General features: G+C 39.2%; 1 protein-coding gene across 4 annotated transcripts; it reads right to left on the bottom strand.

The window, feature by feature from the left end:
* Window positions 1–1,085: 1,085 nt before the first annotated feature.
* On the bottom strand, window positions 1,086–19,592 carry LOC140171721 (uncharacterized). Of its 4 annotated transcripts, none has more exons than XM_072195028.1 (5): window positions 19,519–19,592; window positions 12,920–13,081; window positions 10,744–10,956; window positions 8,052–8,349; window positions 1,086–6,283 (listed from the first exon to the last, which is right to left on the bottom strand). In XM_072195028.1, the coding sequence occupies exons 2-5, from the start codon at window positions 13,004–13,006 to the stop codon at window positions 4,695–4,697; spliced, it is 2,187 nt and encodes a 728-aa protein (XP_072051129.1). In that variant the 5' UTR covers window positions 13,007–13,081; window positions 19,519–19,592; the 3' UTR covers window positions 1,086–4,694. The 4 variants fall into 4 exon arrangements, with proteins under 4 accessions (XP_072051129.1, XP_072051130.1, XP_072051131.1 ...); XM_072195029.1 differs by lacking the exon at window positions 19,519–19,592 and adding an exon at window positions 19,167–19,263; XM_072195030.1 differs by lacking the exons at window positions 12,920–13,081; window positions 19,519–19,592 and adding an exon at window positions 11,277–11,373.
* Between the last annotated feature and the right edge of the window lie 4,335 nt (window positions 19,593–23,927).

The following is a 23,927-nucleotide window of genomic DNA, read 5'->3' as shown; positions in this document are numbered from 1 at the left end:
TTTCTCCAACCCCAATGTCAAAAAGAAATCTATGCCACTGTTAACGATGTATATTTTTGGTTTCTTTTTTAGGACATGAAGGGGGGGGATCAAAAAAATTTTAGACCATAAAAAGGGGGATCAAAAAAAATCCACCGTTTTTTATGGGTTATAAAATCTAAAAAAATTTGACATCCAAGGTTCCAACTTTTCCACCCCCCCCCCCCAAAGTATTTATGAACACTCCCTAACCATACAGGGACATGCTGCAAACATGGGTAGCATTTTCAGCCTTTTAAACCAGGGACTCCTTTTTCTAAGCCAATGTTGGTATATAGATAGGCCCTTTTTTCTAAATTTTCTCAATTTATTCAGGAAATAGCCTTCCCAATTTTGCCTCAATTTGGTATATCGATGGGTCTATATTTCTTGACAAATATAAGTTGATTATATAACAACCCAAAATCTTAGCCTATTCAACACATAAACCCCCCCCCTTTAATTCCAACCCTGACCTTACCCCTAAACCTTCAGACAAATGGGCTGTTCAGGGCCTATACCTTCTGGGGGCTCTGGGCCAAGCAAATTTTACCCATGCACATATTTTGGGGGGCTTTAGCGCCAGCCCCGGGGTCAAAGCAGGCGGCCAAAACGAAGGCGTAAGGGAAGAAGAAGGGCAGCAAAAAGAGGCGGCGGAAGAAGAATGGGCGGCAGAAAGAATTAGTAAAGAAAAAATGGCGGAAAATGTGAAAAAATTGTACTATACAGCAAAATGTGTTTCTTTTGAGGTGGTATCGCCTATAAACCCTTAATAGGGACAGCGGTTAATTATTTGTATGTGATTTATCTTAAATTTTGGGGGCTCTAATTCATGCTGCTAAAATGTATAGAAAGGGGATGCTTGAGTGGAGTTGTATTGAAAAAAGTTGATATAAATAGGGGCAGCAAGTATAAATTGGTGAATGGTTCTCTATTTAGCCAGAAATAAGCCTGTGTTTAGATATTTATAGCAAATAATACTAAAGTCAAGCTGGTTTCAAAAATTTATTTTCAAATCCATCTTCTTTGTATGAGAGTACAAAATCACTATAAGCAAAAAAAAATAAATCAAAAACTTAGGTAGTAATACCCTAAAAGTAAGCCGATTTATGGGAGGTCTGAATCCAGTAATATGATATATTAAGGAATCCGATATTAACATTTGCACAGTATTTTTTCATTTTGTGGGAGCTGAGAGTACTTCAGACATATCGAATTGCATTATGAATACGAGTAATGTCCTCGATATCAAATAATTTTTTGAAATTTGCGATATAATACAAATTGTATGATAAATAATATTATTAAAATTTTGATATTTAACAATCCTATAAGTAAACTTTCTAAATCTAATGGTATGCGCTTTTAGTGTATGTAGCTGGGATGAAAAGCCGACGATCAATTGAAAATTTTGACCTTTTCATATAGAAGATATACATTTTTTTTCTTCAAAATGGTGTTTTTTGGGAAAAAATCCATATCTTCAATACAAAAGGTCAAAATTTTTAATTGATCGTCGGCTTTTCATCCCAGCTACATACACTACATATCATTAGATTTGTAAAGTTTACTTTGAGGACTTTCAAATATAAAAAATATCAATTTTCAATCATTTGCCATGAAATGTGTATTATATTGCAAATGTAAAAAAAAATCCAAATTATTTGATATCTGAAGGACATTCTTCGTATTCAGAATGCAATTCGATGTCTGATGTGGTCTCATGTCCCAAAAAAATACTGTGCAAATGTTGCTACGAGAGCCCTTAAAAGCATCATGTTTGGTCATATAGCTCTATTGGTGCCCCCGATATGTACCGATGGCTAGATCGTACCCTGGAGATGTAATATATTGGGATATTCAAATCCATACACCCCTATGGAAGACATGACCTTAATCTCCCACACTAGGGGTCTGGGGCGGACATTTGTGACCATCCACCACGAAGTGGTAGTAAAGTCGGCCCTAGATCATTTTCTGTTTATTGCAGATTCTGAAAGAATGCACTTTCAGCTTCAAAATGACACCTCAACCAGCTATATCGGACATCTGGAAGTGAAGTTACGGTTCATCGAAGGTCAAATTCTTTATATATTTTACATAGAAATCCATATACTGTTTTTGATTGTATCTCAAAATGGAAAATGCCGACTTTACGACCAGTTTGTGGTGGATGGGCACATTTTATAAATGAATTTAGAAGAGCAGCAACGACACCACTTGCATTACATTCCAGATGTTAAATCGACATCATATGCAAAATTTGAGGAAAAATGAACGAGTCCGTTTTATTTTAGGGCCATTTTTCTATAACTGGTCTTACATGTAGCCCTATGGAGAGAGTGCCCGTTGAGGGCGCTATAACCCCCATTTTAGGAACAAAAATATGATTTTTTTTAAACTGACTGGTGCTAATTTTCTAAAATTTTCAGAGTATGTAGTATGAACATGTAGAAATATAATCAAGTAGTTGCCCTACCTGATCTTCTCCGAAAAAATAAAAAGTCCTATACCTCAATGAAACCTAGGTGTACGTGTACATTTCAAATTGAGTCACACAATCTAGGTAACCGTAACCAATCAGGCATGGGACTACGCATTTATGAAAAAGTCTGGAAAAGCGTGTAAAATTGGACAAAAACACCTGAAAATGGGCTGAAAATAAATAAAACTGCGGGAATTTTGACATCAAAAAAGACTGGTTCCAGTGTTTCCACTGGAAAATCCCATGCCTGCCAATTGAAATTCACAATCCCTGTGTGATGTCTTCCATATATGGATTTCAGCTAAAATATCCAGGGGTGTGAGAGGCCACAGACCAAAAAAGAAAGAAAAGGAAAATGACTAAAAAACAGTGTAAAATCAGGGTAAAAATGCCTAATATGGACTGAAAATAAAAGAAAATATGTAAATTTTGGCAACAAACAAAGAGCAAATCAGCTGAAAATAGGAACTCTCACACCCCTGTTATTAATCCTATTGTATCAAGCATATTAATAATTAACATATGCAATGTGCTACCATGTTTTTAAACATTTTTCACTGTGGAAAAAAGGTAAAAAAATAAAAGCATTGTGCAAATGTTCAGGGTATGTTATCTATCGGGCCATCCACAGCATCAAGACTTTCAAAAGAAGTTGCCTCATTTATTTTGACCCCTGGTTGCAGGGTGGTGTTGTACATTCTTTAATTGTGACATGATCTGGTCCATGGGGGCATCAAAAAACTTCATAACTTTAGCACCAAGTATGCTAGACCTTTGATGTTTTCAGTAAATGATAGCCTATTGTACGTATACTGTAATAATTACAGTAACTCAATTTTCAAAAAAGCCTCCTTTGACCCCCATGGACCAGATCGTGTCACATTTGTTCTGGACAGAGCGCCGTCCTCATTTTATTTCTTTATAAACCAGGCCTATCCACCCATCCTATGTCATGTGATCAAGCAAAATGTTCAAAGTTTTCAAGTTCATTATGATGTGCAATTTAATTTTCAAAGCTTTATTTTGATGAAAACTACATCACAATTGGCCTAACTGTTCCACAGATAATGATCAATACAAAGGAAATCTCTAAACCAATGACTCATTGGGCTATTCCAGTTGAAATCCATACACCCCATATGGAAGGCATAACCTTCATATTCCACAGAGGGAGTGTAAATTTCAAATGGGGTTACCTGAATAGGTGATTCCATTTGAAATCTACACATCCTGTGTGGAAGATGAAGGTCAGGTCTTCCATAGGAGGCATGGGTATTATAAATCCTGGGGGACAGGGGAGATGTGTCTCCCACCTTTTGGCAAAATGACCCATTTTTTTGTCACTTCAAGACAGATTGATGCTAATGATAGAGGGTTTATGGATTTCAACTGGAATAGCCTGTTCATCTTGATCATATCATATATGCTTTCACTATAATATTTTGCAGAATTCCTTTTACTAATTAAGCACCAGATGCATATTTGTTCGATCTTTGGATCAACCTTCGATGCTTGTTGTTAATGAACTAACAACTAATTATCAGAATTAATGCTAAATTTATACTTACCAATATCAATACATGCAAAGATTTATATATTATCACAATAAATAATGGCCAATTATTTGATTTCATAAATAATAAGAATCGACCAAGCATCGATGTTCGGTCGACTCGAAAGATTAAACAAATTTGTTTCCACTGCCCAAGCATACTGCTGACCGTCCAGCGTGTATTATTTTCCACTAGGTCCTATGCACATTGCACACAATTGTCGTCACATGCGTATATGCAATGGTTAATGCATAAAAGGAATCTTACAACAGATTATACTCTGGTCTCATCTTTGAATATAAACAATCTAGAAACACTAAACATCACTAGTCATTTAACCCAGTGAGCACTACCTGCCGATCTAACATTGCCTCTGATTGGTCAATTACATGATATCTTCACTTTGATCACCAATCAGAATGGAGCTATGCAAATAATTCAACCCAAATTTGTTTGTGTGGTGAAATTATACTAACAATGTTGCTGATTGGTCCAATTGATAATGAAAACTTCTTTTTGGCCAATCGGCAGGGAGTTCTCATGGGGTTAAACATTGTCCATGATTTAAACAGTCTGGTACACAGACTGAACAATTCTGTGATATCATACGAGTTGTGCTAACTGTATACATTTTACAATCACTGAGAAATCTCCTCTTGCACTTCCAACAATTGCTCTTCCTCCCCACCTTCATCAATTTCAGGTCCATCTTCGCTACTTCTAATATCTATTGTCACAATTTCCATTTCATCGCTCGGCTGTGACAATGTATTGGACGTTATCATGACTGGAATGGGCTTCTTTCTTGGCCTTCCCCGTCCTCTTTTAGGACCGCCTGCCCTGGCCTTCTTTGCTTTCTTTGCCTTGCCTTGATTTTCTCTATAACGATCTTCCAGCGGTTTGTTATCTTTACGTCTAGCACTGCTATCAGACATGTAAACTCGTGCATAAGGATCAGTGGTATCTTCACAGGTCTCCTCTTTTCGTTTGCGACCCCTTTTCTTTTGAGGTTTGTTTAATAGGCCTGTGGTGGGCCATGATATAGTCGGTGCTTGAGAGTCTCCAGAAGCATTAGATGTCGCAGCCGCCGCTGCAGCTGCTGCTGCAGCTGCCACATCCTCTGCCTTTAGAGGAGCATCCCCCCTTTTCGAAAGTAACTCATTCCACAGCTCACTATGAAGATTGTTCAAGACTCCAAGCATTGCTTGCAATGTTCTCGGACAATTACAGATATGCGTTACGTCGATGAGTAATTTGAGTTTGTCGCGGCATTGATACCGCAGTCGATTCAACTGAGGTTTGTTCGCCTGTTCGGATGTTGTGCTTTCGGTAGTTCCATCTTCGATGCCTCCGACTGCTTGAATCGCCATGGCGACTTCATCTTTTGGTTTGCCAGATTTGATCCCTTTTGCTCGATACACTTGGTTGCGAATGTCATTCTTTTTGGGATAGAATCTTCTCCACGTCTGAGGTGGAGGCTCAGAACCTTTAAACAGTTCATCTGTCACAAAGGTATTCAGATGTTCTTCAATGTCCCCCGGTTTCTCAATTCCTTGTGCTACCAACTCATGAATCTTTGCAATGATTCTTTCATCTAGTGAATCCTTAGAAAGAGCTTCCTCTCCTTCTGGGTGACCTGCATGTATGCTTGGAGACGGAAGACAAACATAGAAACGCTCTTCATATGGAAGCCTCACACAATCCATGAAATCCTCTTTCAATGACGACGCAGCTTGCCTTCGATTGGTTACATCATCCGTATCTATCTGATGTCGTGGAAATCGTACGATGTGACGGATGCTAATCATTGCCGGGCATCCCACTTTCTTGGACGGCGTTTTCATCTGCCGCCGTTTCCTGTCATCTTCTATGCCGGAAAGAGACAACCGGACTCTCTCTTCCTGCGCTCGTATCTTGTAATTCTTATTATTGTCCGGACCAAAGATGCAACTCATAACACGACTTCCCATGATTATGAACGGTGTGCCATCGTACTTCAGTTCCACACCTTTTGTATCTCGGATATCCTCCCACCAGATGCGACATTTCTTATCGAACCTCACCACGCCAAAAAGCTTTCCGCTGCATCGCGTTTTAACAAATTTTGTGATGGTGGATATTTCGTAAGCTGTGATGAGCCGGTGGACTTCTTCCAGAGATTCGACGTAGCCTTCGTACGGTGTGTAATTCTCAACAAATATGTGCTCCCATCCAGTAGATATTGGTTCTGTGAGGGGAAGTCAGTGAACAATTAATAGTCATACTAGAGGTTCGTAAAAATTGCTCATGCTGGACATCACGGCATAGCTATTCGCTGTCAAAGTAACATAATAAATCGGATTAACTACCATAGCAATAGATGAATACAATTTTGACTACATCGCTCTGCACAACAAGCTGGTTGCAATCATCACCTGTATATGTCTACAATCATAGATTGAATACAATACCGCTCTTTTCAAAGATACTTATCTTACAGGTGCGAGTGATCAGAGTGATATGGTTCAATTCATAGGTACCGTGTGAACGTTGTAGTGCAGAGCGATCTATTAAAAAATTGTATTCATCTATTGCTGTGGTAGTTAATCCGATTATTACGTTACTTGGACAGCGAAAAGAATACTGCACAAGCCAAAATTATCACCTAGTTTTATTTTTACGCATTTCGTGGTTTGACAAATTTAACATCCTGTGAATGTACACAATTATGAAGCTTATATACTAAGCTTAATTACTACGAAATCTACAACCGTGAAATCATGACCTTGCTGTTAGTAAAACTCACAACTGTGAATAGGCAAAAGAATTGGCTCATACAGTACCCTCAACACTCCATGTTTTATGGTTAGGGTTAGTGTTAGAAAATGAATTCGGTTAATAACTTTGCATCAGTTTTATGTTGGACATTGTGAAAAATCAAAACATTTTGCTTTGAACCTTGAAATGTTCCTATTTATGTTTAGATTTTTGACAATGCCCTCCAAATAATTGATGCGCAGTTATTATCCTATAATTAATTAATTAACCATGCGATAACTTAGTTTAAAAGGTATTGCAAAGGATTTTGTGAATAACAGAAACAAGTTCAAAATTCTTCTAAACAAATCCAAAATTTGATGTTACATACCTTGATCAACAAACACAAGTTAGCACTTGAATGACCAATCCCTGCCCCTCGACCGCTGCCTTCTGATGGAGCTGACGGGGGGCCAAAACACTCAACAGAGACGAAGGGAACTACTTTCTTTTGCACATATATGAATAAGTCCTAAGACAAACAGCGCCACCAATATCAGCTCCTTCAGGAGGCAGCTGTCAAGGTGCAGGGATTGGTCATTCATCATACATTGTTTGTATGTATGTACATGTGCCTTTAAAGGTTATACAGTAAAACTAGTGTACAAATTAAGTGGTAATCCGGTAGTCCTGACACCCAGATTTGCCGACGGATAACCAGAAATTCACTGCAGGTTATCCGTCGGACACCCACCCTTTTTTCACCTTTATGCAGTATAAAAATGATTTAGTCTCAAGATTTTATTAAGCTTACGAAAAATCACATTGCTGTCCAGTTCTGTCTAGTCTTCGTACTCCTCAAAGCTTTGAAGTTTCAAACCACCACATCCCCACATAATTAGTTAGGGCTTGAGTGTGCGCTGTGTGGCCTTCTTTCAGTCCAAACTAGTACTGTGGCTTTGTGGGCGCAATAGCGGCACCTGTGATGATGATGAGGCTTTGACATCAGCCAAAAACTTAGATTTTAGAATCTTATGACACTGGATTTTGAATTGATTTGTGTCTTTTCTTTTATTTTGAGTACTTAAGTTATTAGTAGTTATGATATTTTATTAAATCCCAATTTTGGCGGATATACGGATAACCAAAAACTCGGATGACCAGATTTCATGACCTGGTCATCCGCCGGATAACCTGATTTTTTTTTCTTAATTTGTACACTGAGTAAAACTGAACTGAACTGAACTGAAATGTCATACCTGTGGGATACGATGCTGGCACCGGCGCTGCCGAGTTCACCGTCTCCGTGCTAGTGCGTTCAGCTTGTACCATCACTGCCGGCTGACCGGATGATATGTGAACCACCTGCTGCAAGGTCTCGGTGGCAGGCACCACGACATGGTCACCTGAAGAGGAAGTAAGGCCCATATGGACAGATTGGATCTGCACTGGTTGTAAGGTCTCTGCTGGCTGGATGTGGACAGGGATGGTGGCATCTGTGCCTTGGATGTGGACTGTTTCCCCATCAAAGTGTACTGTTTGAATCGTCTCACCAGCCTGAAATTGTAAATATGAAATGTCAGAATTTGAAAAAGTTGATTATACCAACTTATAGTTTCCTAACAAAATTGAAAATCTCAATACCCAGTAAATTAACATATTATAATGGCCATGGGTATTTCCTGTTCCAGGAAAACACGAACCAAATTGAACACACTATCTCCTTGTCTTTGGTATTAATGGGCTGTTCCAATTGAAATATATAACCCCTATGGAAGACATGACCCTAATCTTCCATACTGGGGGTGTGTATGTGTATTTCAAATGGAGTCAGATAAAATCAGGTAAAATTTAAAATTCACACTCACTGTGTGGAAAATTTAGGTCATGTCTTCCATAGGGGATGTATGGATTTCAACTGGAATAAGGCCAAGTAAAAAAAATATATTAGTTTCTCATCCTAAGTTTTTCAAAAAGGAGGATGAGGGCACTTTTTTTTGCCTTTTCCAAAACAAAAGTTTTTCCCCCAAAGACGATAGATCTAATGTCGTTTCGGCAAGACTTCCTTCCATATATATGTCAAGAACAAACTAGCTGCAGACAAGACTAGAAAAGGTACTGACAGTGTCTTTTGTTGGTAATAAAAACCCTTTTTTTTGATGCGGCAGCAAAAAACAATGCGGGCGGGGACGAGAAACATTTTTTTTACTTGGCCTAACAGGCCCAATATTCTTTCAGTAACGCATCTATTTAACAAAGTACCGTACTCATCTACAAATGTTAGGTCACAAATACAGGGTGTCCTAAAAAAAAAGGCCCCACATTGCGCCTCTTTTCTCCTATTTCTGAAAAGTTGATCAAATATATTTTGGTATGTAAAAAACCTACAATCGTTAGCTTTAATAAACCAAAACAATTATTTCAATCGGCTCCTAACTTTTGAAGATATGTCCTTTTAAAGAAATGTATCCGTTTTTCACTCTGTCCACGGTGGAGGTTTGGCTACTTCAAAGATTGAAAAGTGCATATACCATGCATGAATATAAAACATTCCTCGATGATAACTTTATAAAATAACAACTTTATTTAAGGGAATGGGCTTTACCGGTGGGCTTATGGGTTATGTGTCATTAATTTGGGCGAAATTGATGTGGGATGGGACTTCTTTTGCTATACTTGCAATTACTTATGTTTTTCTCGTTTCTTGCTTTCTTTTTATTGACAACATAAGTCATTTCTCTTTTTGGAATAAAAGGTAGCCCTGAAAAGGGCTGTTTAGTTTGTCTTTGGTTCTTTTGAAGTGACTTTACTGTGCTGCTCTGCCCTCTACCTGGTTGCCTCCGTAGCGAATATAGGTTTCAGCCCTAGTTCTCATTGCATTAATTGCGTTGCGTACCATCCTTTAGGCCTTGTGCGCCGGATACTTGCGAATGCAGCAGTAATACGGGGTTGCGAAGATGCATGTTTGAAGCTAGCTGGTGATCCTCGCTTATAGTGAATGCTTTCCCAAGACTAATGCTATTATCTATCCATGTCATTATCCGTGTGTTTCGTTTAAATCTTTGATGTAGCCAAACCTCATCCGTGGACAGAGTGAAAAACGGGTACATTTCTTAAAGAGGGTATATCTTCAAAAATTGTGAGCCGATTGAAATAATTGTTTTGGTTTATTAAAGCTAACGATTTAGGGTTTCTCTACATACCAAAATATATTTGATCAACGTTTCATAAATAGGAGAAAAAGAGGGCGCAATGTGGGGCCTCTTTTTTTTGGGACACCCTGTATCTAAATGATAAAGCTATATTTACTCCCCAACAAAAGAAATATAAACAGTACAATCGCAACACATCTAAGTATTTGGAATTCTTTCCTGTTTGGAATATAATGGGATTTGCTAGTATACCAATGGTAAAAATGTTTTAAAAAAGCTCCAAAGCCAGGCTATTTGCTTCAAATTAAAAATATTTATTCCATATTTATTCCATTTTAAATCAACATTGCTAGTAGCGACATCGATACTCGTTAATGGTTTTATAATGAAGGGTCAGGAGAAGGGCACCGACAGCAACTTCATCAGAGGGCACGACAAGTGACTGCCATTAGTAGAAAAAGACATATTTTGAGGGCAGTACGGCAGGCAGGATGAGCACCGATGGCATTCGCTGTCAGTGCTGACTGCTGACAGTTAATTTGAGGGCTGTATATTGCTAGATAGCAGCAGACCTTCATTTATTTATGAGGAGCTCGATTGCACCAGAGCTCCTACAGTCCTCCTTAACAACATTCCAGGAGTATGATTTACTGAGCTCCTCACTACTTGAATCCCTAGATGTTTTAATACTGATATTAAAAGATTGAGCTCCTTATTGAGCACCTTGATAAACCCAGGAGAGTGATTAACAGAGCTCCAGCAATTTTCAAAAATGAAGGCCTGGAGCAGTGTTACCAACCTCAAGTTGTACTGTTTGTATGGTCTCTCCAGGTTGTAATTCAGCCTCTTGGATCTGTACTTGTTGTATGGTTGCTTCCACATCTTCTGAAGACTGGGATGTTGGCACTTGGATGTAACCCTGTTGTGCTGCTGCGTGTGCTAGCTGGTAACTCACTGTGGTTGGAACTTCATGGCCATCCTCAGTGGTAGCAATGATGACAGTCTCTTGACCCTGGAAGACAAAATGGTAACAATGACAGAGTTGAGATACACTCTTCAATTTCAGAGAAGACATCTTACCCATCCCAGAATCCTATGCAACATAATACATCCCCTCATTTCATCAAATGACACTCCTATTGCTTTGTACAGGCTCCCCTTTGTTTTCATTTTGAGAATTAGGAATCAGGCCTACACAGGAGCGGGCACTTACCGATATCGGTACAAGAACCTGATGGGGTTGTAACTCTGTGGCTTCACCCTCCACCTGGATTTCTGTCATCTGACCTTCCAGGCAGATCCTCGATTGGAATCATAGGAGCAGGCACTTACCGATATCGGTACAAGAACCTGATGAGGTTGTAACTCTGTGGCTTCACCCTCCACCTGGATTTCTGTCATCTGACCTTCCAGGCAGAACCTCGATTGGAATCAGGCCTACACAGGAGCGGGCACTTACCGATATCGGTACAAGAACCTGATGAGGTTGTAACTCTGTAGCTTCACCCTCCACCTGGATTTCTGTCATCTGACCTTCCAGGCAGAACCTCGATTGGAATCAGGCCTACACAGGAGCGGGCACTTACCGATATCGGTACAAGAACCTGATGAGGTTGTAACTCTGTAGCTTCACCCTCCACCTGGATTTCTGTCATCTGACCTTCCAGGCAGAACCTTGATTGGAATCAGGCCTATAGGAGCGGGCACTTACCGATATTGGTACAAGAACCTGATGAGGTTGTAACTCTGTAGCTTCACCCTCCACCTGAATGTCTGTCATCTGACCTTCCAGGCAGAACCTCGATTGGAATCAGGCCTACACAGGAGCGGGCACTTACCGATATCGGTACAAGAACCTGATGAGGTTGTAACTCTGTAGCTTCACCCTCTACCTGGATTTCTGTCATCTGACCTTCCAGGCAGAACCTCGATTGGAATCAGGCCTACACAGGAGCGGGCACTTACCGATATCGGTACAAGAACCTGATGAGGTTGTAACTCTGTTGCTTCACCTTCCACCTGGATTTCTGTCATCTGACCTTCCAGGCAGAACCTCGATTGGAATCAGGCTTATAGGAGCGGGCACTTACCAATATTGGTACAAGAACCTGATGAGGTTGTAACTCTGTGGCTTCACCCTCCACCTGGATTTCTGTCATCTGACCTTCCAGGCAGAACCTCGATTGGAATCAGGCCTACACAGGAGCGGGCACTTACCGATATCGGTACAAGAACCTGATGAGGTTGTAACTCTGTTGCTTCACCTTCCACCTGGATTTCTGTCATCTGACCTTCCAGGCAGAACCTCGATTGGAATCAGGCCTATAGGAGCGGCACTTACCGATATCGGTACAAGAACCTGATGAGGTTGTAACTCTGTGGCTTCACCCTCCACCTGGATTTCTGTCATCTGACCTTCCAGGCAGAACCTCGATTGGAATCAGGCCTACACAGGAGCAGGCACTTACCGATATCAGTACAAGAACCTGATGAGGTTGTAACTCTGTAGCTTCACCCTCCACCTGGATTTCTGTCATCTGACCTTCCAGGCAGAACCTCGATTGGAATCAGGCCTACACAGGAGCGGGCACTTACCGATATCGGTACAAGAACCTGATGAGGTTGTAACTCTGTAGCTTCACCCTCCACCTGGATTTCTGTCATCTGACCTTCCAGGCAGAACCTCGATTGGAATCAGGCCTATATAGGAGCGGGCACTTACCGATATTGGTACAAGAACCTGATGAGGTTGTAACTCTGTAGCTTCACCCTCCACCTGGATTTCTGTCATCTGACCTTCCAGGCAGAACCTCGATTGGAATCAGGCCTACACAGGAGCGGGCACTTACCGATATCAGTACAAGAACCTGATGAGGTTGTAACTCTGTAGCTTCACCCTCCACCTGGATTTCTGTCATCTGACCTTCCAGGCAGAACCTCGATTGGAATCAGGCCTATATAGGAGCGGCACTTACCGATATCGGTACAAGAACCTGATGAGGTTGTAACTCTGTGGCTTCACCCTCCACCTGGATTTCTGTCATCTGTTCTTCTTCATCCATTGTTACTTCACTTTGTGCTTGCAATCTTAAAAGGGCTTGAAACTAGCAGCAACTAGGCTTGTGTCTATTCACCCCCTGTATGGGAAAACATAATAATTAGAATAAGGCTGAACAAAAATGTTTCATACGTTCGGGTAACCAATCCAATGTTCCAAAAAGCATGCCTTGACATTTTACAGCAGACATGCCAACTTTGAAATCCAGTTTTCCGTACTACTACTCAGATGACCAAAAAACATATTTTGCAATCCAAAGCAATTAAAACTCACAATTCTTACAGCGTGCAGTGTATTCATCCTTAAAACACTGTATTCCTTCCGGGTTTCTTCCCCATCTTTGGAATGGCGTTATATTTGGTGTCACACACAGCTGGAAAATGAATCACACTGCGCAACTACGTTTGTGCTTTGTTCCCAGCGTGAATACTGGTACCCTAACCCTTCCCAATGGACTCAGCTCAATTATTCTACATATATCGGTGATGGTGAAAGCTGCATAAAACCAGCATGATAGAAAAAACAACAATGCTGCCAAATGCTTTTGAAACAAGCATGCCATTTGGTTGGCATGGCCAAATTTATGCATTTTTTACAAATAGCCACCAATCAAATGACAGCTACATTACTTTATATGGGTCAAATGATGTCAGTTCAGTCGGTAGTCTATTTATGCTGCAGCCATTTATCTTTATGAGGAAACTATTTATTATTTTGGTCAAAATTATTGAATTCCATATTTTCAGGGGGGGGGGCACACTACTGTATTTATCATGTTTTACCATATAAAATATAGTGCTTCCATACCAAACCAGTTTTCTCCCTGATGTGGCAGTGCAAGACTCATTCAAATATTCATTCCATCTACTAAAGTAGAATTTGGCCCGAGTAGAATTTATTGATATAGATGAAATAAAGCTGGCACCTGATGTAGAAAAATTCAAGATGACAATATTGGTTGCTTTGGACACAAAAATTTGGCAAACCGCGCCCATTTCAAAATTGAAATGCTTTCCTGCTACCCACATGACCAAGACTTGTAATGAGATCAGATAGTCCAAAAGAGCAATGATGTGTATAGTACAACACGGCAGCAGGAGCATTGAGGCTAGCTCGAGATACTCTAGCTAAAATACAGGTTTACATTTACTATCTTACATTATCTTGCTGTATTTCAGCTAGAGCTCCAAACGACAAGCTTCCGGGTTTTTTTGGAGAACAATACTGTTACGTAAGATGAAGAAGAAACCCGCCTCGGAGCCCGCCCTACTCATTATTTCATTGTACTTATTGCAATTTGCCTCCACATATTACGTAATCAACACAAAGCTTTTGTGAGGATTAGTGAGTGGATAAGAAATTGACAGTGGAGGATACGAAGGACACGCCGATTGTTAGTTGTCAATCATGAATTGCGCATAGCGTATTAATATTTTACTGCATGGCATTCCGCAAACACCAAGACAAATTATGCCGTATTTTTCCAAAGATCATCTCATATGAAGTAAGCTGAATGCGATCTGTACTTTTGTAACATTCCGATCGCTTTTGATCACCTATTATCGGCGAATTTGCTTGAAAACACGTGAGTTCATGTTGTGTAAACATAATTTATAGACACAAATGAAATTACGATGCAATACAATGCAATTTGAATGCGCATCAGATCTATAGAAATAACGTTGCCCGGTTTTATGCAGAATTAGACCCTGTCTGATTGAGGCAGCTGTTTCCTGTTCACATCTATGATCTATGTGGCCTCTTTTATGTGTGTGAATGTGTACGCCAGGGCTAGTGCTTTGATCACATGCTAGTGATCTGAAGCTCTGCTGCTTGACTCACAGTGACTTTCTGCTCATTGTGAATGTGATTGTGAGACTAATCTGAGACTGAGGGCCGATGACACACATTCGATTTGTGTAGGATAATCATAATGTACACAATATGTTCCCACTGTAGCACAATAGACACCCATATATGAAGGATGCGACGGTGTGATGTTTCTAGGGGTGTGATTTTCGGGTAATCTTGTGCCCGGGTACCAAGCGCATTTTTCAGGCGGGTAACTTGGTACCAAAAAAAAAAAAAAAAAAACCTCAATGCATTTTTAAATCATTAAAATAGAGTATGACATGAAAACTATGTATCAATTTTCATATTAAAAACACAAAACAATTGTGCAAAATTCAAATTTTTTTTTTAGGTCAACCATGAATGATCCTATTGTCTGTCCAATTAACTTAGACACCCAGTTTTTGTTACTTATTTGAAAAAATATCCACTTTCAAAGAAAGTCATGAAAGAAAAGTGTTAACATTCGCTGGGATTTTTGTGTTTCCAAAGCATTGAGTGAGAGTTTACCAGAAATTCTATTGAAATTGGAAGGTTTTTCTCAACACTTTAAAAATAATCTGGTAGAAGTTGGGTACCACTATTTTGGAAGGTCTCATTATACAGATTTGTAGGTATTGTGATTTTGGATAGTGAATGGATGAATAGTAAATTAATTATACTCCTCACCAAAAACATTTTATAAAAATTAAAAATATAATTCAGTTCATAAAATGCAGACAGTGTTTCTAATTGGCATATTTATTCTTAGTGTATTAACTCAGTGATCCCAGCTGTCCCTCAACCAATTACAACAATTCGGCGCGGTATTTGAATCTTGTTCTGTGCATGCTTTTGGATTGGCCCAATTCCAAGAAAATACAAATTGTATGCCCTATGAATGTTCTGATGTTATTGGTGAGGAGTAAATTTCACAATACACTCCAGACGCATAGTAACTTGCCCTATCATTTGTTATAATGCACCAACTGAAATTATTGATTGGCTCCAAACAAAGGATTTGAACCGGTGTCCTTCACCGAAATCATGACACAGTGCAGTCCATTCAATCAAATATTGTCATCAACCTATTTGATCGTAGTGTATTTGTTATGCGTGTGAGACGACCTCTCGCGGTAGATTGCAAACATGCTTTTGTTGAATGCATTTGAGAAGACCGCCATTATCGTGAATTAGTAAAAGGTTCAAAGAAAAAAGGGTGGCATCACTGATCAATATGCATGATTACAATGTTCAAATGCCCCTTACTGTAAATAGATTATGCCATCAAAAGTTTCAAGTCATTAGGAATATTCGGCTGGACCCAGATATCTTGCTGTAAATCGGTCAAAATTGAATAAAAGTAGACAAGGAAGAATATTTTTTCATCGCTTTACTAATAATTTCTGTTAGGTCTGACCGTGTTTCATGACTTTTTGCCAAAGTAAAAACTTTTCGAAATATATCCTAAAAACCGGGTGTCTAAGTTATTTGGACAGACAATAGCATTTAGGTCTAGGTCCAGAGACACTACAAAACCGAAAAAAACCTTTTCTCTTCTTTTTAAATTTCGGGTACCCGGGCAGGGAATTTCCTGCCCGGGTAATGGTAATAGGATTATCGGGCGGGACTCAAATTCCCGGGACTCACTCACACCCTTAGATGTTTCTCACTAGTACAGGAAGTGAGGGAACCCATACCGTAGTAGCTCTGCACAACGGTATGGGATAAAGTGTTTACAAAAAGCTAGTGCAACGCAATTGCATGATTTCAATTAGAGTTTGTACTAAAAAGTACAAGGCTCCTGTTGCATGTTTGTCATAATATTAATAACACAGATTCTTGTACTTCTTGCCTATGCTTGTAATACTCCATTATTTAGCCAGAATAAATAAAAATTTATTAGCACATGATCCAAATCGGTGCACCCAAACTGACTGAGATGGCACTTCAGTGCAAACTTAAATAGGGCAGCACCAATGAAAATGTCACCGATAAATGATGTGTCTGTTTTGCCCGTTTTTTTAAGCTTGTGTTACGAACAAGTTTCTCACCAGATCACTCAAACATTTTGTGTCAAACTCCCGGGTCAAACTGCAACTTGTGCAACTGCCAAGTGCAAGGAAGGCACTCCAAAACTCAAACCATCTTCAGACAGTATAATAGTATACCATAACCATGTTTACTCTGGTTCTGTTCTGGTCATGCAGTCATGAGTAGTTAAGCATTAGTCTTGTGTGCATGCGTCGGAGTGTCTCTGTGTTTCTGGTCCTTTTTTACATCTTCCGAGGTCTTCAAAACACCCGAAGAACAGATTTTCCTTTAGTCATTGAACTCTGGATATCCCCCCGACCATTCTTCTGGGATATTTTTGCTCTGGTTCTGGAGAAATATTACATCAATTTTTTCCCGCTATGAGCGATTGATCACTGGAAGCCATCTTTGTGTTTACGTGACGTAGTTTGACTGTCAACATGGTGTCCATCGACGGTATGGAGTAGTTGTCGCCGAGTCGGTGCAGTGTGGAACAGATACTGGTTTGTGTCGGGTGTCCTTCCCTATGGTATTTGGCTAAAAGCCATAGGGGGGCACCTGGCACTACCAGTCCAGACCTACCTGCAACCGACTCAAAGACGCACTCGTCGTTCAAACCAAAATACCTACATCCAGCCCGGCATCCAGCCTCAAGCCCGGACAGAAAACTTCAAATATTTGAAATTGTATGTTCCAAGAACAATCAAGGATTGGAACAACCCGGGAACGACCTGCCACCGGAAATATCATCAATCGTAGAACCAGAGCCATTTTAAAAAGAAGCACTCCACACCCATTTCCACATTAAGGACTTCAAACAAAGACTAATCATGCTAATTAAATCTTCTGCATGCACACTCATCCCTGTTCGTCAGCTTCCCTAAGGCTGTGCAATAATTATGTGTACCCCCGGAGTGGTGAATTCTCAAAGTGGTCTGCCAAAAATCGCTTGCCCCCCCTTTTCGATGTGCCAAAAAGCTTTGCCCCCCCCTTTGACGTGCCAAAAACCTTTGCCCCCCCTTTCAACGTGCCAAAAATCTTTGCCCCCCTTTACACACTAAGATTTTGGGGTACCCTAATTTATAACCGTAAATTTTCTTATCATATAATGCGAGCGTAGCGTGCAGGAAATTTTGCATATTTGAACATGTTCCTAATCATGTTTTCCTACACCCTTTTAGGGCGTATTATCGAAACGATGCCCCAAAAAAGCAAAATATCTGTGCCAAAAATTGCTTGTCCCCCCCCTTCGACCCCCCCTTTCGCCTTGCCAAAAATGCTTTCCCCCCCTTTGGCCTGCCAAAAATCTTCCCCTATAATTCACCACCCGTGGTACACATAATTATTGTAGGTATGCTAGGTGAATTCAAATTTGCCATCAAACTGCATCATTTTATATATCAAATTAAAGCCCTTGAGTAAACAAAGCCAAAACTAAAAACCCTTTTTTCATAGCACTTTCCGTAGCAAAGTTACATCTTGTCAAAGATTGACTTTCATCAAAAAGATTCAGCTAGCAAAATTCCCCAAAGCGGCATTTCGGGCAGTCATAGACTTTAAGCATCATATTTCGAGGCGTGGAAAGACACCAAATTGGTGTCGTATGACCTTTGACATTCTTTTGTGGCGAGTGACATGGTCTTTCAATTCACGCAGAGTGTCCTTGACAGGCGTGACTATGCTTCAGTGGTCATGAAAGAATTCAAAAGATAACCTCTGCCCCAATAATCCCGAGCTATTGTCTGAAACTGCACCTCGGAAGATGTATGGTAAGAACTCAGTCCTCAAATGATAGTCATATAACGAGCAAAAGATAAGTGACTGACTATCATTGAGGACTGAGTTCGCAGATCTAATTTCGGGGTGTTTCTAGATCTTAGTCTCATTATGATAGCAGCTTTTTTAATGGAAAAACTGCTATCAAAATCCTCTAAAATTCCATGTGCGATTGTCTTATCACCATAAAAATCATATATTTGGGTCAAGTGAAGTATAGAAAACATATTTATGTAGGTTTCCTTCTTGCCAGTTGTTTTAAATTTCTATGGCTATGCAAATAAATATGCATTGACATTGTCGGCGAATTTGGCTGACTAGCAAATGTGTTAACTAAGGTATGTTTGCCTTAGTTCCAGTAACTGTAACTCGTCGTACCTAGGTCAGTAGATGTCATTATGTTTATCATAAAGACTGAAGTCTTGCTGGCAGGACTACGTTTGCCTGCCATACCTAATTATTGCACCACCCCTAAGTCTAAGAGGATTGCAGAAGAAGAAGCATTGGATTGGAATAAGTTATACCAGATCAATCTGTTTCTGCGGAATATTTCAAGAGAATTAATATTAGAGTCCTCCCAACAGGCAACCAGGTATACCATGTATACCGGTACCAAGTAAGGAAGCTTACAAACACATTGAACAGTTTGTTTACGTTCGTGACATTTTCGTGTCGTGTACTTCGCGGCCCATTTTTGTAAGACTGACGCTTGCAAAATAAATCATTATTCACCACCATACATCTACAAAAACTGAACTGCCATGGCTGTATTCATGTACTATAAATATTCTAGAATATGGTACAAATGTGATTGTTAGAACAGTTTTACATATTATTATGAATTTTCTTCAAATTGTAATACGTAAATTTACTTACATACATTACACGGTAAAAATGGCGGCGAAAGATCGCAACGAATGGAGATCCTGCGAAATCATTTTACACAAGGCGCGGATCCATTGCTAATTGGTTTGCAGAACAGGTGCATCGGCTGCTAGGTATAGGGATTCTAGTACTATTATTCAAAATAAATTTTAAACCTGGGTTTTTTTTTTATATGAAGTGGCTGATTTTGAACAAAGTGGGACTATTTACGTTTATTTATCAAAGAAAAAGAATTAAAATCGTCTACAGCGGATATGTTTTTAAATTTTAATATAGGGGTCTATCTCTTGAAATCGAAAAATCAACAGTGCCTACTATTTGATCAACATTAGGCCTATGCTATTAGTTTATAATATCTAATTATAAGAATTCAATGAACCATGATGAGGTGTGTGTTTTTCACTATTTTTAAATAGTCATTTTATTTGAAATTAATGTATAGATACATAAATGATAGTAAATTCGTTTGCCGTAATAGTCTTCCAGTTCCCAGCAAATGCAGATATCGATATGCCGCAAATGTCAACATTTGTGAAAACAAACTGAAATGGGCCTAGCCTACCTATAGTAATGGTAAGGGAGTGATCGTTATTTACGACAGGGGGAATGGGCGTTTTGAGGGGGAATCCGAATTTTTTTGGGTCTTGAGGGGGAACGTGAAATTTTTCGTTGAACCAAGAGGGGGGAATGTTAAGTTTTAAATGGAGAAATTCGGGAAAACAAGGGGGAATCCGAAAATTTTGAGCGGACGCGCGGGGGAACGCGAAATTTTTGTCGATATTTTTTTCCAAAACGCCCATTCCCCCCCTGCCGTAAATAACGATCGGTCCCTAATCGGTATAAGATTTTTAAATGTTCAAAGTGAAATAATACACAATATTTTTCTTGAATGAATGCTTATCATGTTCTGAGTATTTTTGAGTGACTGCTCTAAGTTAATCATGATAAAACTGAATCATTTAAAACCATCTTGTGATAGGCCTATAATAATATCATCACTGATTATAGGCCTACTTTCATGTTATTTTTCTTCTACCTTAAAAAGTTCACAGTTCAGAGAAAATCACGAAAGGTCCATTTCCTTAGCAGATAAGAAGAAGATCCGTTTAGTGGGGTAAGTCCATTAAGGGGGTAAAGTCCACTTTTTATATCAATATTTAAATAGGCGGAGCCCGTTAGCTTTGGACATTTTTGATTAAAATTATTTTATTGATTTTTCACGCGGGTAAGTCGGGTGGAAAATAAAGAAAATAATTAAATATCCAAAGCTAACGCTAAACAGGGCGCCTCCGCCTCATGAGTCGACTGATTTCTTCTTCTCTAAAAAACTATTTTGGAAATTCGGCCAAATAAAACGCTTGAATGCCATGTAGGCGTAGGCCTACTAATTATAGTTGCCTACCCAGTTCCCTGATTTGAGGGGGGGAAACAAAACAAAACAAAAAACGGCATTCTTACCCCCAAGCTGGGTCAAGGGTCCCCTTTGCAGGCCCGCAGCTCTGCTCCGGCAGTTCGGAATGAGCCCGGGAATGAGCCTCAACAATTAGTAGCCAGGGAATGTAATGATGAAAGTACCCCCTCTCCCCCACAGGTATAATTATGGCAACTTGGCAAGGCAAATATTTGATCAACTTAGTTTTTCTCGGTACATAAACTTAGTTTTTCAATCTGAAAAACCTTATTTCAGATAAACTTAGTTTTTTTTGAAAACTACGGTACTAAGTTCATCTGATTGGCCTAAACTTAATTTTATGAGATAAACTTAGTTTTCTGAGATAAACTTAGGCTAAATATTTTTTTAGTAAAACTAAGTTAGCCTGAGAAAAACTAAGTTTATAAAAGATTTTTTTTCTTCTTTTTTGTGGCAACTTTTGATTTTATTTTTTAATATAAATTACAGCTTGACCTTTCTTATTTCAATGACTGTTCATTGTTACTTGTATAAAGAATATGCAAAGACAAAATCAAACAAAAAAGTTTTTAATTATGAGAAAAAGTTTTGCTTAGATTTATAGCTAAATATCAACTGATAAACTTTAGTAGACCTACTGAAATTTGGCAAAAATAAATGATAGGCGTAGGCCTAAATGTGTTGGGCTAGGTATATTGGGTGCATGGATCTTTTGCTCAAGAAGAGGACAATCAATGTTTGGTAGGCCTACACTGAAAGGGGGGACACTCAGGTATATATTGTATGATATACCACATTTTCTCAATGATGATCAGGAAATATAATGTAATAGGCCTACTACCTCTTTCAATGGTCTTTGTTGAAAATCTCTTTTGTTTGGCAGGGGCGTTTTCGGTTTTTTTAAAAGCCTGGTCGCCAGAAAAAAAAAGCAAGTCCCACTTTTAATTTCTAGACTTTTTATGAACCAAAAACTATAGTGAACTATTTTGTGTGAACCAAAAACTAACTTGTCTATAGGTATTGGAGGCGCTATTCCGTAGATTTCCAAACATTTTTCCCATCACACAAGCTCGCAGTTTTGCTCATCGATGCATGCATGACGTCAAAAAAAAAATCTGCCAATGCAACCCGCTGTGAAGCGACCTCCCTCGTCGGGTTGACTCTGCATCACGCACGGCATAGCAAAAACCCTTGGCCAGCCTACAAACTGCGCAGCTCCAACGGCCTGGCCCTTCGCTAGATACTCGCATTGATTATAATCCTTATTACCAAAATGGCGACGAGCAGAGGACTTTACAAGGCATATATCTTTAGGAATTTCTCGATGTTATCAACCTTATTGGGAATATTATGGAGTACAGTATCAGGTAGGGGAATTTATATTATTTGATTTTGTGGCAGGTTAAATTTCGCTGCAGAAATTGATGTGGATTATTGAGGAAAGCGGAGAGAATAGTGATGGATGTTTTTCCTGCAATACTGTGTTATGACAGTTGATCATATCATCAGCATTCCGTGTATTGGCTGTATTCAATTGCCTGATGACCAACTATCTGGAACACACGGACTTCACACCCTGGTCTGATTTTTAAAATGACATTTATTTCGTTACAAGAAAATGTAAAGAGTTGGAAGTTTTGCAGATAAAAAAGTGGTGTTTTTCCATTGCATATTAAAATAATGAAATTGCCAATTTTGTTTTGGTATGTGGTTTTTGGTTCCATGACCATCCCCATCATGCTCCCATGGTCACCACTTCAGTGACTCAGTGTTGGACAATTTTACTCTTTTAGAAGGGCAAATTATAAATTTATTGTGTGCAAAATAGGAAATAGTGTAAGATGACATTATAAGCCTACATTAGGCTCAAAACTAAATACCGGGGTACTGTACATACCAGCATGACCAGGGCCGTGTGATGCCCGATTTGCCCCTATTTTCTAAAATATCGCCTGCATAAAGGCGTTTTATTTTCTGAAGAAAATTAATAGAGGTACTGTTAGTGATGTGCACCTGTAACATTATATAAGGTCGTAAATTGAATGTGCGCATAGCATACATTAGTTCCAGTAACTGTAACTCGTCGTACCTACAGGTCCGTAGCGTAGATGTCATTATGTTTATGATAAAGACTGAAGTCTTGCTGGCAGGACTAAGCATACATACGATACTATCAGTCATACCTAGAAAGGATAAAATTCAAATTGAGAAAATATTCTAGGTACAATGTATGACTTGTAGTGTACTAGTAATAATATCATCGTGCAACATGGTGTCAGAAGTGGGATATAATTTAAAGTGACATATTGATAATTTATATAAACTCGGATTTATTCATAAGCAAGGCTTCTGCAAGAATCTGATTCTCCTGTAAAGATTTGCGAGAATCTAGCGTATACACACGTACTAGCTCAACAATCATGACGAGAATCGCAGAATCGCATTCTACAGATTCTTGTAAAATTATGAACGTGTTGCCAGTATCCAGATGGATTCTCGAAAGATGGAACAAATTTCGAATGTACATGATGATGTATGTTGAATAGTATGCATCAATTACGACCTTACAGGATACATGGAAGCATAGACCGTGACACCTCTGGAATAGCGAGCGAAGCAAGCACCGAGCGTTCAGAACAGAGCCTGTGCTAGGAAGCATATGATCGCTACAATTATACCCTAAAAGAATATCAATTTTGAGCTGTATTGTGACTTTAAAAATTGTAAGGCTCATCCTACGATTATAGTCAATCTGAGGAATTTTCAGAGCCAAAACTGTGATTTGGGAAAAAATGCACCAATTTCCAGAAAGTGTAAACATTGTTCAGGAAAACATTGAAAAATTTCTTTTTGAGGTAATAAATACAACATGTATGTTATTTGAGTGCAAGTCTTCTATATATTATTATTTTGGTCTGTGACTGTACAGTAGATTCAAGTCAACTGTGGCCCGGAACTGCGAATACGCACCTTTTATTGTAACATAAAC

The sequence above is a fragment of the Amphiura filiformis genome, chromosome 15, assembly GCF_039555335.1.
Source record: "Amphiura filiformis chromosome 15, Afil_fr2py, whole genome shotgun sequence".
In the NCBI taxonomy this organism is placed as follows: Eukaryota; Metazoa; Echinodermata; class Ophiuroidea; order Amphilepidida; family Amphiuridae; genus Amphiura; species Amphiura filiformis.
The sequence above is the reverse complement of the archived record's forward strand: the minus strand, read 5'-3'. Positions and strand labels throughout refer to the sequence as shown.